The sequence below is a fragment of the Protopterus annectens genome, chromosome 13.part0, assembly GCF_019279795.1.
Source record: "Protopterus annectens isolate FY-2018-M chromosome 13.part0, PAN1.0, whole genome shotgun sequence".
Classification (NCBI taxonomy): Eukaryota; Metazoa; Chordata; order Ceratodontiformes; family Protopteridae; genus Protopterus; species Protopterus annectens.
This window is the reverse complement of record NC_056747.1, coordinates 170,732,302-170,749,919: the sequence shown is the minus strand read 5'-3', so window position 1 is coordinate 170,749,919 and position 17,618 is coordinate 170,732,302. Positions and strand designations below refer to the sequence as shown.

General features: G+C 37.9%; 1 protein-coding gene across 1 annotated transcript in view; it reads left to right on the top strand.

Moving 5' to 3' along the window:
* The window catches only part of ARHGEF18 (Rho/Rac guanine nucleotide exchange factor 18), a 2,448,098-nt gene that overhangs the window by 598,693 nt on the left and 1,831,787 nt on the right, over nucleotides 1–17,618 (top strand). The window contains exon 8 of the mRNA XM_044090748.1: nucleotides 16,222–16,287. Within this exon, the coding sequence (XP_043946683.1) occupies nucleotides 16,222–16,287 (66 nt within the window). The remainder of the gene's footprint in view (nucleotides 1–16,221; nucleotides 16,288–17,618) is intronic.

The window sequence follows — 17,618 nt, the reverse complement described above, 5'->3', positions numbered from 1 at the left end:
GAAAAATCTATTAAAGGCTTCTGGAATGTCAGTGCTATCATTTACAGTGGCTGGTGTTGGAGTACTTGGTCTGCCGGGGTGGAGTAATGTATTTAGTGCTGCCCAGAGTTTTTGGGGGTTGTTTTAGTGTCTGTTTTGCAAATTGAAAAAATAGTTCCTTTTGTCTAGTAGAATTTGTTTTTTTGCTTCGTTCCTGAGTTTTTGAAATTCTTGTTTGGTTGCTATGGTTTTATTGGCTCTCTACTGATGCCAGGCTCTATTTCTTTGGGCTATCATGGTTCTAGTAGTACTTGTAATCCAGGGGGCTATTTTAATTTTTTGTTTGCTTGTTTGAGGAGGGGCAAGGGTGTTTAAGACATTTAGGAAGGTAATGTTAAATAGCTCAACTGCTTCGTCTAGTGGGAGTGTCTTTAGAAGATTCCAATTTTGGTATTGTAGTTCAAGTTTGAATTTTGTTATGTCAAAGTTTCTTTTGTTTTTAATGGTCCACATTGGTATTTCGGAGTTGGTGTGGGATTTGAGTTTTAGTAGGAGGATGGGCTGGTAGTTACTGAGGTTGTCTGGTAGGACACCTGCTTGATAGAATGTATTGGAATTGTTTATTAGGGTCCATTCTAGGAGGCTCTCTTTGCTTTTATTATTGCCTAGCCTTGTACTGGAGTTAATGATTTGGGAGAAATTATACAGATTTATGAAACTGGAGGGGTTGGAGCTCGAACATGTATGTCAGTCAATGTTAAAGTCACCTAGGATGATTGTTTCTTGGGGTAGGTTTTGATTGGTCCAATGTAGAAGGGCTTCTAGGGTGGGGATGTTATTATCTGGTGGTATGTATCCTGTTATAATATTCATAGATTTTTTATCGGTTAGTTCAAGTTTGGCTAGTAGTAGTTCTGAGGACATTCAGGGGAGTATAGGAGAGTCAATAATGGTAACCTTTAGGCTGTTTTTATAAAGTAATGCTACACCACCCCCTTTTCTGAAAAGTCTATCATTACGTATTACATTATAGCCTGGGGGAAGGAATTCACTATCGGGAGTAGTAGGTTTTAACCAAGTTTCAGTTAGGGATAGTAGATTTGGGGAATAGGTGTCTATTAGAGTATGTAGTAGATGTACTTTATTATTAATGCTACGTATGTTTAAGTTCAGGAAAAGTAGGCTATTCTTTGGCCTGGAGAGTAAGTTTGCATTATTAGATGGGGGTGGGGAGGAGGGGGGGTGTATGTCTGGGCCTGGATTAGGGTGTATGTCACCTGCTAATCTTAACTGGTGACTGATATGGTGAAGGAGTTTTGATAGCTTAGCAAGAATGTGTATGTACTTATGTGTGGAAAGTGATTTTGTGGTTGTTTTGTTAAGTATTGTGGGTGATAGAGGGATTGTGCTGTGATGGTAATTACTTGATGGTATGTGTAGGCTATAGTGTTTGGTGTGGGTGGAGTAGGTGGATGTATGTTGTGATGGGATGGTAATGGTGGTAGGAAGAGTGATGTGATAGGAGGTGAGGTGATAGGTTATAGCTAGTAGTGCAAGAGTGATGGCGTTGATTGCACACATGTTGAGTGGCTGTAATGGTATGTGTGTAGGAATTAGTGGGAGGAGTGTGTTAATTAGTGGGAGGTGTATGGAGTAAATGATTGGTAGATGGTGTTTTTTGGGTTGTTTTGTGATTGGTTTTGGGGTTACTGGGAGGAGTGTATAGGTATACATTTAGAGGTAGTGGTTGTTAAATCCATATTGAGATTCCCTACTCACAAAATAATCACAACTAAGTACTTTAGTTCGTTCTTAAACCTAGTTGGAATCTAAACCAAAACCCAAGATCAATGTTCAATTGGAAAATGCATCCAAAAATAGTGTCAACAGCAAACCCTAAAAAGAGTTGTATCCCATACAAACTTATAAACGCACTTTTCCAAAATAATAAATTCAGTATATTGATTGCAAAATTATCAGACTAACACTGGTAAATTGCCAATCCTAAAACCTAGTAAATGATATATTAAAAAATATTTCGCAAAAAAACGCCGTCTCAGATATTACACTTGCAAAAAGTTAACGCCTCCATGACCCAACACTGATACACAATAATGATATGATAGGAGTGTATTGAATCACAATGTCTAAGATAAATCTGTCCAATCACTTTAATATGTGTAATATCCAAAAAATATTACAGTCTCAACAAAATATCGTAATTCTGTAGCAAAATCCCAAGAACAATCGATCAGTTCAATGTAGCATGGACCCTCCAATGGGCCTTCATAAGGGGATCAACTGAATATTACAGGCTGCCAATATCACATTTCTTGGTTCAAAATGTTGGTAAATAAAGTCCCAGTTAGTAAGGCTGCTTTTGTAGCCTAACACCAAGTCCAACAGTTTGTAAAAACCAGCGTTAGTCCCCTGTATGTAACATATACCCACACCCGTCAATAATCCCGCCTTTTCACAAAAACACAAAAAAAAAGCTGATATCAGAATATAAAATGTGTGAATAACTAGTTCAAACTGCTGTGTAGAGAACGCACAATTCCACCTCACACAACTACTTCCCCTTGGTATAAATCCGTTCTTATATTAAACAACCACTATTTGGTAGGCAAGCAAACATAAAAAATAAAGAGGTTCTGTGCGAGTATGTCCAGCCCCAACAGCATGTGTCATTCACTGAGTACACTAGAACCCCAACTGGGTCTCGTCCTATAATTCTTCCTGAAGACAGAGATGTTAGCAATCCACAAATGATGTAGATCACATTTGTATAAAAACCACAGTACTAGATCTCCGAAATACAAAAAACAAATGCCGAAAGATGGCGCAGATCTACAGTATACATGGTATGCATTCAACAGCAGTAAACCCACATGAGCTATACTGTTCCTGAGTCTCTGGCTTCATGACAGTGTTTTTTGAGCACCGGGGGCTCCAGCTCTTGTAGTATTCCCTATGTGAACTGTTCGTACGTGAGAACACAGACTCATTGTGCTCGCAGACTGCAAGAATCGTATAACATGAAATAAACTTTTTTCATTAAAACAACAAATGTACAGAAACATAAATGATTAAGTGAAAGTACTACGCCAAAACAGAAGACATGAATATAATACCATCTATTGACAAATGACTCCTCAAACACTTTTTCATCAGACTAGTTCCAAGCAACTTCTCCAGCATTTCTTTTCTGGAGAATCCCCCCCCCCCCAAACAGACAGACACACACACACCCCTCATACTATTGGGAATCCTTGCTATCCCTTCACTATTATTACCTCAATGTTGATAAACCTCACATAAGTTGTAACACAAATCTTCAGAAAGTCCCATCCAGCTGGCTAGTTTGAATCTGTTCTTGACAACTTGATTACTAGCAGACTGGCCACTCATTAATGATATATGATGCCCTATGAGCAGATATAGTTCAGAAGTGACGCTTTGTGATCTAGTACATCAGAATGGATAATATGAAAAATGTATTTATAACAAAACATGATCTTGTCCCATTTTTTAATGATGATGATCATCAAAAGCATATACGAATGAAGTTAAGCCCCCTGCCCAACTTACTTATGTGTGTTAACCTTAACCCGCACTATACTACTATTCACACAAATCATATCTGAAAAGTATATGCTCTGGGTTTTTTTTAACAATTTCGAAAAGGATACTTTCTTTTTTTGATCATTTTATTTTGATCTTGAGTATGTACATTGTCTGGTTTTCAGATGACATCCAGGTTTTAACAGGTCTGTCAAAATTTCTGCATATTAACATTTACCAATATACTTATATATATATATACACGGGAAGTTGAGAAGTATAGAATATCAACATGGAATTTTAGCAGTCAAGCATTTTTAACATCAGTAGGTCATACAGTTGACAAATGAACCCATAAACATATGATCCTATAAATGTACCTGCGTCTGCCCATAATAATAATGAGTTCTCCCTCTGTTATTTAACCTCTTCATGTAGACCAAGCCATGTGTTTAACCCCCTTCCCTAGGACAAATTCACCTCACTGTATAAAGGTAAATAAAAAGTTAATCAGACAAGAGATTTTGCATCAACATTCATAAAAATACTAAGTATACAATGCTAATGTCTGGCATAATGCACTGACTGCAATCATCGGTAATTTTTTCAAGGGAAAGGGTAAAAATATCAGGCAAAATCAGGGACACTTGATAGGTATGCTGTCCCCCCTTGGGAGAGAAAATGTTAAACAGTTTTTCAGAATAGTTAATGGGAACTGCAGTGTGTGTGTGTGTGTGTGTGTGTGTGTGTGTGTGTGTGTGTGTGTGTGTGTGTGTGTGTGTGTGTGTGTGTGTGTGTGTTATCCAAGCAGTTCTGAGAGCAATATACAATCTCCACATGGGGAGAGTCATAAGTGAACCTTGATCCCTGACGTTAAGTAAAAAACTTACCAATGAGACACTGTTTTACATGACAGTTTCTGGTCATGAGAATTCCAATATAAAATGTTTTGGTGACAGAAAAAAAAACAATAAAATACAGATGTTAACTTCATCCTGTACTTGTTTCTGCTGTAATTTTTAGAAATCCTCTTTAGGGTGACCTTTAAGGATAACCACTACCTTGTCCAGTAATTTTACAGCCAGACATTGTATGATAAGTAAAACTAGTTTTCTACATCTAGAAAGGAATACATATAGTTATAGTCATGCTGTGCTTATCATAACTTGTATGTGAACAAAAGTAAAATAACACTAGAGTCTACATCATTTAGACACCCTCTTGCTACTACTGACAGAGTGCAAGCTGATAAATTGATTGAAATCACAGAAGTACCTCAACTGTTACATAGTTAGATGGGTCTACAATGTATGTGTAACACATACAGTGCTCTGATTACACCCCAAAAAGGAGATAAAATAATCTTTTAGTACATAGTGCATGCTAATTATGTTATGATACTAGTTAAAAGATAAGCTGGTTATGCACCTTTCTGATGTCAACGAGTTGCATAACAAGCTTTGTTACAACTGTTATGCTCTAGTCTTGTGTTACATCAAACACAGCAGCCACCACAGAACAAAATGAAGAACCTAAATCAGCTTTTAAAAGCTGTAAAACACTTCTTGTTGCTACATAAAAAGTCATATAGAAGTGTTTAATCATTCTTAAAGATGTTAATCTTTATCATAAGGACACTTAGTGTCAAAGGAAAAATATACTTTAAAAATGATCAAAACACGGTAGGTTCAGGTTAAGGCACTTTAATCTTGCAGCAAGGAGACAAAAATGTGCTATTACAGAGTTTGTCCAACTAGAAACAGGAAATACTTTCATTTTTATACATTCTCTAACTAGACATGACCTACCAAGCTGACGTAACAGATTACCACCTTATTCATCATCATCTGTTGACCATCATTCCCATGAATTTCTGCTGATTTAACAATTTTTGTGAGAAACTTCCTGAGGAAAACAACATGGCCTTGATTACTACCAGTTAGATACATGTTATGTTACCATTCAAGGTACTATGGCTAATTCAAGCACAATGCTAGCAGTTCATTTCTCTAATAATCCTTTGTCCACTTTATCTCTAAGCTACTGCAGCTGCACATGTTCTCATGCTTTGAACAAAGCTGATTGTTTAAAATCATTACATTTACAGAATATAGTATTGTTCATTCATTCGTTCCTGACCTAGCAGATAAGCACCTGCTTCTCAAGTACATTTCCAAAAGGCATAAACATGAATATTGCTGTGCTAGCAATTACTAGGTCAGAGGGCATCTTGCAAGTTTCAGAAAGCATACTGCAGTTTCCAAAAAGCATCTTTTTCAGTCTCATATGAAACTCAATTTATATAATACAGTGCATGTAAAATAGAATGAAAAGCGTATTAATTCTTTTGATTATTAATTGGCATTAAGCATACACACATTAATACATATTTTTCTAACATTTCCCTCCTTTTAATTCTATTTTCAAAAAAGAGTAAACAGTTTGCTTCTTTTCCTAACCTCTTCCAATCAGGATTTGCAGTTAAGAAAGTCATTCAGTTTAAACTTTTATGAAAGTGTTTCACATTCTAGCAGCTCTTCAAATTCAGTACGTTGATACATAGTCTCAGATACTGATATATCTATGAATTCTTTGATTAATTTATTCATGCAGGGGATTCCACAACAAACGCAAACTCCTATTAGGAGTAATCCTACCCCAATGGCAATCAATATGTTCATTAGGATGGAACCCCACCCCCCAAATACACTCTGGAAAAAGTCTGTCAGAGGGTTTGGGCCTGGTTTGGTCATGGCCGACACTTGCTGAATCACCTCGAGATGATCGTTAATCTCATGCTGATGATCAGGAATAAACGCACAGCATTCTTCTTTGATTAAAGCACACGTCCCACCCCTCGCCGCTAGGGTGAAGTCAAGAGCCATTCGGTTTTGGAGTACTACAGTTCTCATGGCATTCAGTTCATCAGTTATCAGTTCAAGAGCAGAAAACGTCACATTACTCATTACTTCGAGAAGTTTTGACAGTTTTCACAGCTCCCATATCGATTTAACTGCACCATATGCAGGTAATATACCTGCCCAGGATATGACAGCATCACTCAAGTCCATGTGCGCAAGTTTGGTTCCCACATTACGATGGTCTTTCCAGCCTGCTTCGATCTGTCCCACTGGATTCTCAGGTTTCTTAACAGTCTTTTTGGTTACATCTCGGGTATTTCGAATATTTCCCTGAGGCAAAACTGCAGTGTGTCGGATGGCCGGGACCAGGTATCCCAAAAAACAACTGCCAGACCAATTCTCAGGTAACCATTTATATGCCTTTTTACCACACACAAAATAACAGTCCTCTACTTTAGTTGTTACTTTGTTACGAAATGACTGCCCTGCATGAAACATTTTCCTATCTATTACAGATAACTGTTTAAAAAGTACAGGATTACGTTGTACCTGATCAAGAGTCTTATGCATAGATTTCAAAAATGAGTTATAATCTGTACTACAAGAGCCACCTAAATCATTTGCTTTTGTATAACATTTATACTGTACGGTGACATTACACTTGCTCCATCCCACTTGGATGGTATCATTTTTGTAAAAACATACAATTCCTTTTTGTGTTGCAGGCAAATACAGCACTACCTTATCATGTGCTTTAATAGCAACTGTGTCAAAAAACAGATTTTCCCAGGTCTCATTGACCCCTAGGGGGACAGCAGCCATCAATAAACCCCCGTATGCTGTTGGTATGGCCATGCAGACCCAGCAGTTCGAAACATTAAAAGTCTCAGCATAGACACGTGTAATTGCCTGATAAGTGTTAAAGTTCGGATGCCAGTCTATGTTTGGCTCATTACGTTTAATCAGTTCAACTTTTGTGGCAGGAAAAAGGAGTGGCCACAACAAAAAGAACAATGTGATTAGCATAGTTATCAAAATGATCATACAAGTTTTCTGAGGTTGCTCAATGTCTCTATTCACTCTGTACCTGGCCATTATATTCTCGTTGTACAACAGTAACAAAGTTTTTGTCCAATTCAAAGTTCTTAACCAGTTTACAGTGCGTCAAATGAATCCAGGAAGCTCGCTCCGCGATCTTGACTGCAGTGGATGTCGGCAGTAGTACCTGGTACAGTCCTTCCCACTTCGGAGAACTCCAGTTCTTTCTCTTCACAATCTTCACCCAGACTGGGGCTACTGGTGCTTCCGATTTTGGTTGCTCTTTATCTGAAACAGAATTTAACTGCAAAAGTTTGTTATTCAAAAATCGTCTCATATACCCTGCAAGTGAACTGTCAGCCTCTTGCTCTGCAGACATGAGAGGTTTCCACTGAGGTGTATAATATGCCCTCCCAAACAAAGTTTCAAAAGGAGTTAATCCCTTTGAATTTGGAACAGTTCTCATGCTCAACAGTGCTAGAGGTAAACAGTGCACCCAGTTCTTTTGTGTCTCACTCATCAACTTCCTAAGCTTATTCTTCAACACCCCATTATGCCTGTCAACTAATCCTGCAGATTGGGGGTGGTAAGCACAGTGATTTTTTAATGATATTCCAAAATAACGACTAAGTTGTTGCACTGTTTGGTTCACGAAATGTGTACCGTTATCACTATAAATCTTTTCCGGTATGCCAAATCTGGGTATAATTTCTTTAACAAGGACCTTTGCAACAGTAGCTGCATCTGGATTTTTAGTTGGAAAAGCTTCCACCCATTTGGAAAACATATCTATAATGATAAGGCAATACTTTTTATTCTCACACTTATTCAGTTCTATGAAATCCATACAAATAGTATGAAACGGATACGGTGGTATAGGGAAACTCCCTTGCTTAGGCTTCAATGCCCCTTGTGCATGATGCTTGTTACAAACATGGCATGCTGCACAAAAATTTTTTGTGCAGTTTGTAAATCCATATGTTGTAAACACTCGATTCACTAACTGAACCATCCCCCCTGTTGAGACATGGCTCTGCCCATGGCTCAACAAAGCTGCATATCTAAACAAGTTAGATGGCAAAATTGGTTTCTTTTCCTTGGAGATGTACAGTCCCTTTTCAAGGATTGCTCCTCGTTTTATCCACTTCTGTTTTTCTACATTTGTAGTAAGTGTCTGCATAGTTTTTAACATTTCTAAATCTAAAATATCAGAGGGTTGTAATTCCTCACTCAAAAGAAAAGCTTCTGAGGCTGAAGCTGCCTGTTTCACAGCTGTATCAGCCTGCGCATTACCTTTTGAAATTCTGTCCTGTTGCTTGGTATGAGCTATGCATTTGCAAATAGCTACTTTTTGAGTTAACTGAATAGAGTCTAATAAATCTAAAATGAATTGCGCATGATTAATTGGTTTACCAATAGATGTTATCATTCCTCTATTTTTCCACTGCTGCGCAAAAACATGTACAGTAGAAAAAGCATACTGGCTGTCAGTATAAATATTCACTTTCTTACCTTTTGCTAAGGTACACGCCCTTGTCAAGGCAATCAACTCTGCTGCTTGTGCAGATAAATTGTGTGGTAAAGATTTTGCTTCTAAAGTTTTAGTATCAGAAACGACTGCATATCCCACTAGGATCTGTCCTGTAGGACCCCTCCTGCACGAGCCGTCCACATAGTATGTCACCTCGGCATCATCCAAGGGAACATCTGTAAGGTCTTGTCTCAGTAATGTCTTTTGCTCAATCTCCTGCAGGCAGCAGTGCGGTTTGCCATCTGCAGGGGTTGGGAGCAAGGTTGACGAATTCAAAGTTGTGCATCGTTCAATTGTCATATGAGGTTGGCTCAACAGTATAGTCATACAGGAAAGATGTCTAGCAGGAGAAAGATATGCTACTTTTTCTTGCAGTAAAATAATTGCGACTGCATGTGGCACTCTCAATGTGAGAAGGTCGAATAACACTACTGAGGCCGAAGCCTGCACTGCCATTGCAGCTGCAACTACCGCTTGTACACAGTGGGGCAGGGATCGCGCCACTCGGTCTAACTGTGATGAATAGTAAGCTATGGGGCGTTGCTTGTCCCCATGTTGCTGTGTCAATACTGATGTCATATAACCTTGCTTACAGTCTACAGTTTGAAAAAATTGCTTATGATAGTTTGGTAATCCTAAAACTAAGGATGATGCTATCAGTTGTTTCAGCTTGCAGAAAGCTGCTTCTGCTTCTGGTGTCCATTGTAATAAATCCTGTGCTGCCATCGGCTTTTTGAATATTAAATTAGTCAGTGAAGCAGATTCCAAAGCATAATTTGGTATCCAACTCCGACAAAAGTTAGTAGTTCCCAGGTAGGACATCATTTCCTTCTTAGTAGTTGGTCTAGGTGCTTGTAATATTGCTGTTTTTCTATCTTCGTCTAATATTCTACCTTCTTTGGATATTACATATCCCAAGTACTTAACTTGTTTTCTCCAAAGTTGTAGTTTGTTCTTGTTTACTTTGTGTCCTTGAGTAGCTAGAAACTGTAATAATGCTATAGTGTCCTCTTTACATTCTTGCTGGGTGGGGGCTGCCAGCAGAATATCATCTACATAAAGTAAAATCTGACTACCTTTCGGTGGAATAAATCCCGCCAGGTTGCTTGCCATTTCTTGTGCAAATATTGTTGGACTTTCACAATATCCCTGTGGTAATCTCGTATATGTATACCGTTTCCCCTGAAATGTGAATGCAAACCAATGTTGGCTGTCGGGGTGTATCGATATTGAGAAAAATGCATTACTAATATCTACCACAGAAAAATACTTTTGCTGAGGCTTTAAATCCTTCAGTAAGGTGTGCGGATCTGGCACCGTTGGTGCCCTGGGTATAACTGCATTATTTACAGCTTGTAAATCTTGGACCATACGCCATTCCCCGTTTGCTTTCCTGACAGGAAATAAGGGTGTATTACATGGTGAATCGGGAGATTCTATTAAGACTCCTTCCCTAAGTAAGGCTGCTATTATAGGTTTGATCCCTATCTCTGCGTCTTTTCCCAAGGGATACTGTCTTTTCTGAGGTCTAAATGCTGACTTTGGCGTAATAGTAACTGGTCCTGCTGTTCTTATAAGTCCTACATCTGATTTCCCTGTTGACCAGAGAGTCTCTGGTATGTTTTGCAAGGCTTTTTCCTCTTCTTCCAATAAGAGTAACACTCAGCTATTCTCACTAGCCTGTGAGTGCACAGATGGGTGTGTATGTGTTATCCAATTCAATTTCTGTTTCTGTACTCCTTGTTCGGAGAGTTCTAATTCTGTCTGTTTCTCCCACCTTGTGACCTTTTCTCCTAAGTCTGCACATTTCAAATTTCTATTCTTAGTTAAGCTAACATGTGGCAATCGATTAGATTTGTAAAGTGCTAAAAATTCCTGGGGCAATGAACAGCTTACTACACTGTTTCCTTCTGTGTCCCAGTACAAGTTTCGTAATACTAGTCTGTTTGCGTGGTTCTGAAACAATTCTTGCTCATATTCTTTATCAGGTCCTGGTCTATTACAGTAATATAGAGTACAATGCAACAAATGCTGTTTGTCAATGTCGAGAGAGGGGGATTTACTGATGGCTATGTTCATCAGTTCTTCGGTTACTGCCCCTGGACCAGTCGTAACCAAGTCCTGGCTGTACCAATAATATGTCTCACCCTCCGGTCGCACTACAAAAGTATCCATTTGTCGCTGTGCCTCCATACCCTGCATGGTTGGAACTACGGCTATGCCAAATATCTGCATTAAGTCTCTACCCAAAAGGTTTACTGGGCATTTTGCAGAAACTACAATTTTACTTTTCTGGGTCATTCCTGAAACGGGGTCTGTTATCGCTATGCCATGGGAGAGTGGCTCCCGATACAGCTGTCCATTAGCTGCTTTCACTAGTATATAATCTGGTGATTCTGAATCTTCCGGTAATTTGGAAGGGTGTATCAGGGTCCGTGAAGCCCCTGAGTCACACAAAAATTTGACTTCCCTCCCCTCTACCAGAAGCGTCACTTCCGGTTTTGTATCTGCTAAGTAAAGCTCTAGGCTCAATAAGGCTAAGTCTAAAATTTCATTTTCCTCAACGTCTACAAATTCATGTACATCCTCTACCCCTTCTGTCACATCCTCTACCCTTGCTATCACATTTGCACTTGTCTTTTCCCATTTATTTTCATTCAGTGATTCCTGACTATCATATAGTCATTCCTCATCCTCTGTATTTCTGTAGTCACCTTTTTATTTAGCCTGCAATCCCTTGCTAAATGTCCTTTTTTCCCGCATTTAAAACATTCACCTCTTTTCTTTCTTTCTTCAAAATCTTCTGATCGCTTGTCAGATTGTTTATTTCCCTGGGTATTTTTCTTACCCTTTCTCCCAGTTTGTACTACAAATACTTCTGACCCATCTTCTGCTGAAAATACTTGAGTTTTCTTTTTCTTTTTACTATTAAAATGTCTCTCTGCATGTCTAGCATATTCAAGTAATGGCTGCAATCTACTCGTATGATGATCTACCATGTGCTTTGTAATAAAGCTGCTAATGGGAGTTATACTACCCTTCAAGAATGCATTCTTTAGCTGTTGTTCATATGAGGAATCTTGTGTCTGGTTTTCTGGTATCTGCATTCCGCAGTGGTTATTAAAACACTCTAATAATCTAGCATAATATCCATCAACTGTTTCACCTTCTTGTTGAATGCACTGATTAATGCAAGTCCAATCAGCCCTAGGCTTCCATTTTTCAGAGATTCGGTCTGTCAGACCTTTCACTCTGCCATCCAATTCTGGATTAGTATGTGGGAGTGGTCTAAGCTGTGCGTCACGAGGATTCCAGTCGCCACAGATCATGTGCCAATCTGGACCTACAATTTGTCTAACTGCTTTTTCTACTTCTTCTCCATTCAAATGGTAACTTAATCTCATACCCTGTAAGTCTTCTAAAAATTTTCGAAAATTCACTTTCGGATGGGGAATTCCCTCCGTGGCTTTCCGGATATCTTCTGGTGTCCACGGTCTATAAACTAAAAGTGTCGGATCCTGTCCTGCCTGAGGATTTGGTACTTCTATGAGTGGACATATTTCTTCCTCACTCATAGCTTGTGATTTTCTATTTATTTCACATAGTTCAATCTCCCTTCTCAAGTCGCGTGTTCGAGACCTTGTCTCGATAGGATCCCTGACAAATGGTTTTGATGCTATGGAAACAGCTGGGTATAGCGGAGGTGGATCAGCTTGTCCACTCGCTTCATATTCTGGTAAGGGAAGCGGAGGGGCCATTGCTATTACCAAGTTATTATCTTCTTTGTCTAAGAACATCGTTTTTGAATTTTTAATCTTTTGTTCCCTGCGATTTGCTTCCTCAAGCCACCTATGCACCTGAGGGACTCCTTATTGTCGTTGCTTTTTTAATTGACCTTTTGTGTCTGTTTTTAATTGCCTGACAAGTTTAATAAGTGCAAGTTTATCTAAATTACCATCGAATTTATACTTATCAACCCATTTTGTGTAATACTTAACATTGTTGGCTCGCTGTAATTGCATATATTTCGCGTCTTCAGTTAGGGGCGGGTCTCGGGAACTTTTCGTGCACTGATTTCCCATTGTTGCCTTAGCTAAGCTGTAAATTGTTACGTAACCCTTCTTATCACGTGGTACCATGGTTCTACACCTTTTCACAGTTTATCTAGAATAACTGCCTACCTATTCTGTTTCCCTGAACTATGACAAAACAGTAACCCTTTTTTGTCCCTGATCTGCACATGCAAATCTTCCCGACAAAAACAGTTCTGCAACTAGTCCCTGATCTTAAAACAGAAATAAGGTAATTCCTCCTTACCTGACCCTCCATGAGTTGATCCACTGGATCGTTGACTCGTCCTCCAATCCCAGATCAGAAACAGTGGCTGGCCTCTTTCGAACGACAATTCAGTCAGAGGTCTTTCAACATATAAGAGCCGATTTGGCCTCTTCTCCATATGGATGCATGCCACCGGGCCCAATTCTGACCTAGGCCTAGAGCGAGAGGTACTTACCGGTCCGAAGGACCAAACTGTCAAAGGAAAAAAAATATACTTTAAAAATGATCAAAACACGGTAGGTTCAGGTTAAGGCACTTTAATCTTGCAGCAAGGAGACAAAAACATGCTATTACAGAGTTTGTCCAACTAGAAACAGGAAATACTTTCATTTTTATACATTCTCTAACTAGACATGGCCTACCAAGCTGACGTAACAGATTACCACCTTTTTCAACATCATCTGTTGACCATCATTCCCATGAATTTCTGCTGATTTAACAATTTTTGTGAGAAACTTCCTGAGGAAAACAACATGGCCTTGATTACTACCAGTTAGATACATGTTATGTTACCATTCAAGGTACTATGGCTAATTCAAGCACAATGCTAGCAGTTCATTCCTCTAATAATCCTTTGTCCACATTATCTCTAAGCTACTGCAGCTGCACATGTTCTCATGCTTCGAACAGAGCTGATTGTTTAAAATCATTACATTTACAGAATATAGTATTGTTCATTCATTCGTTCCTGACCTAGCAGATAAGCACCTGCTTCTCAAGTACATTTCCAAAAGGCATAAACATGAATATTGCTGTGCTAGCAATTACTAGGTCAGAGGGCATCTTGCAAGTTTCAGAAAGCATACTGCAGTTTCCAAAAAGCATCTTTTTCAGTCTCATATGAAACTCAATTTATATAACACAGTGCATGTAAAATAGAATGAAAAGCGTATTAATTCTTTTGATTATTAATTGGCATTAAGCATACACACATTAATACATAATTTTCTAACACTTAGCTTCTAGTTGTTAGAGCTTATAGTTATTATCTGTACTGCAGTGATAAGTATTTTACAGTTTTCACAGCTGTGAAACAGTTCATGATCTATAGTTTTCTGTAACTAGTAGTACAATAGAGCAGCTGAAGCTCTGTATGCTACAAGGAATTATGATCAGGTCTCTCCAATCATAATCAAGCAGTTAGAGCTCTCCATATGATCAGGTCTCTCCAATCATAATCAAGTAGATAGAGCTCTCCATATGATCAGGTCTCTCCAGTCATAACCAAGTAGTTAGAGGTCTCAACATGGATGTCAATATTCACCCTTTAAACTTCACTCTCAAGGTGAATTTCTTAACACTTATGTTTCAGATACATAACAACTTGGTTATTATCAAAGATCCAGTCTTAATCCTCTGTGTAACAGAGGTTAATATGTAAAAATCTAGTGTTAACTTGCTTGCCATAGCCAAGTTCTTACATATGAACCTATCTGCTATAAAAGAAAGCTGACCTTGCACTGCCTCACATATGAAGGTCACCAGTGAACCCAATCAGGAAGCAAGTAACAGCTTTAAAAGCTGCAATGTACTTCCAGCTACAAGACAATGGCATTAAAAAGCAAAGTGTTTAACCAACAGCTTTAATTTTGCTCTACAACTTTTTTGGGAGTGGAGGGGTTAATAAAGCTTCTCATGTATTGCAAAAGATTATCATTGTGTCTCAAATCACAACCAGCTGTTATGTGTTCTCAAAATGGATTTCAAGAAATTCATCTCTCAAGCTTTTCTCTTGAAATTTTTGATATTTATTTCTTAAACACACAACAATGTGGTTAGGAATAATACCCCTTGCCAGCTCTGTGGCACAGAGAGGTAAAGCTCTAACTGCAGTACAGGTGACCCATGTTTGAATAGCAGCTTAAGCATCTGTGAGAGCTGGTAGGGAAAGAAGGGGGTGAACTGCTGCTGCTGACTGACCCATCCTGGGGAAGGAAGGCATTTCTGGTTTACCACTTGGATGACACCAAGTGGACGCATTGGGTATTGCATCCTTGAAGCATGGGCTTTGGGAGCATGTGTTTCATTGGTGGTGATTTAACCATCCTGGGGGGAAAAGGCAGCTCTGTTTACCACTTAGATGACACTTAGTGGGACCATCAGGTATTGCATCCAAGAAGCATGGGCTTTGGGAGCATGTATTTCACTGTGCTGACACATGAACTGGAAGATTCAGCATGCAGATGTATAAGATCTGCTTTTATAGAAGTGCATTTACGTATTAATCACCAATGGCCATTTTCCTTTTAGGAGCATAGAATATAGAACGAGGAAATACTTTTGAGTTTCCTGCCAGAAATATTGTTTGGTGTACAGTTCAATTAAAGTTACATTAGGTTGCTACTCTATAATAAATTTTCAGAAGGGCTGTTTTATAACTTCCAAACAAAATTAAGGTTGTCAGAAATATATTTTCATTAATAACACAAGAAGGCAAAAAAATCTGCAGAGGTTTAACGACTTTAACTGTGTTCTTCTGTAGTTTTCAAACATTTGCAAGAAAAAGGTAATTCAAAATCATGTTTCCTAGCAATCCATTATTTTCTTATGATGCATATAATAATATTTACATATTTAATTTCCTGATTCATGTTATTTTGATAATCAGCATTCCATATTTTAGAGAGCAAAGCCATGCAATTATAAACTTTCTATAGTTACAAAACAGTGATTTATAGTTTTACCTAAACATATGCACAGAAAGTCAGTTTTGGGGAAATTTCTGAATTGGTAGTGATGATTAAATGTTTCTGAATTGGTAGTGATGATTAAATGTTTCTGAATTGGTAGTGATGATTAAATGTTTCTGAACTGGTAGTGATTAAATGTTACAGCATGCAATTGGTGATGCTTATCTTTGTTAATTAATGCTGAAGACAGTTTACAAATAATTTTATTGTATCCCAACAGAGCAAATTTTCCTGTGGGACAAGAGTCATCATCAGATCTGACTTGGTTTGAATTCCTTTCCAATGAGTAAGTAAATAATATTTATTTGCAATTTGAATATTTGCTTCACAACAAATCATTCAGTAATTATTTAATATGTTAACGTTTATCACTTCACATTATTTTCTGACCACACCTTCATCAGTCTTCTATCGTACCACTTTATCACTTCACAACATTTTCTTATCTGAGCCTTATGTATTTATTGTCCTACCACTTTATTACTTCACAAAATGTTCTTATCCTTGTCTTATGTATTTATTGTCCTATCACTTTATCACTTCACAAATTTTTCTTATCCTTGCCTTATGTATTTATTGTCCTACCACTTTATCACTCCACAACATTTTCTCATCTGAGCCTTATGTATTTATTGTCCTACCACTTTATCACTTCACAAAACTTTATGTATTTATTGTCCTACCACTTTATCACTTCACAAAATTTGCTTATCCTTGCCTTATGGATTTATTGTCCTACCACTTTATCACTCCACAACATTTTCTCATATGAGCCTTATGTATTTATTGTCCTACCACTTTATCACTTCACAAAATTTTCTTATCCTTGCCTTATGTATTTATTGTCCTACCATTTTATCACTCCACAACATTTTCATAACCTTAGTCTTATCCATCTTATGTTCTATCAGATTTACCAGATGCAAACTAGAAAACTACTCTGTACTATATGTAGCCTTTGTCAAAATCCAAACAACCTCCTTAAATCTCCACATCATGGATACCTGAGCATATTACATCAGAATGGTATGGTTTTATATTTCCATCTGGGGGACACACTCATTAATTAACAATACAATATTATGTGTTGAGACCCCCACTTAGATATATTTATTTTATTTATTTATTTTACATTTGTTGACCGGGCTAGTCCAACTGGATTTATGTCCATTTTCAGTGGAGGCCCGGGGAGAAAAGCTCCAGAGGTACAAACAATTTTACAAATACAAATAATACATAGTACAAGTGTGTTATGCAATGGGAAGAATGAAATGTAATCACATATATTATAGATCTTAATGAACTAAATAAGCTAACTTAGAAAAAAAAGGCCTGTGGAGAAAAGCTCCAGAGGTAAAACAATTTTACAATTACAAATATTGCATAGTACTAATGTGTTATATAATCACATATATTATAGATCTTAACTAACTAGAAAAAGCTAAATTAGAAAGAGATTAAGTTAGAGGTTAACTCTTAGCAATACAAAAGGAAGGTCAGAAATGTTAAAGTGAATAAAGTAATATTTACAAAGATAAGGGATATTTTGTCAGTTGAAGAGTTGAGGTAGATGGGAGGGTCCAAGTGGTTAAGGAAGGTTTATGATAGAGTAAGGTG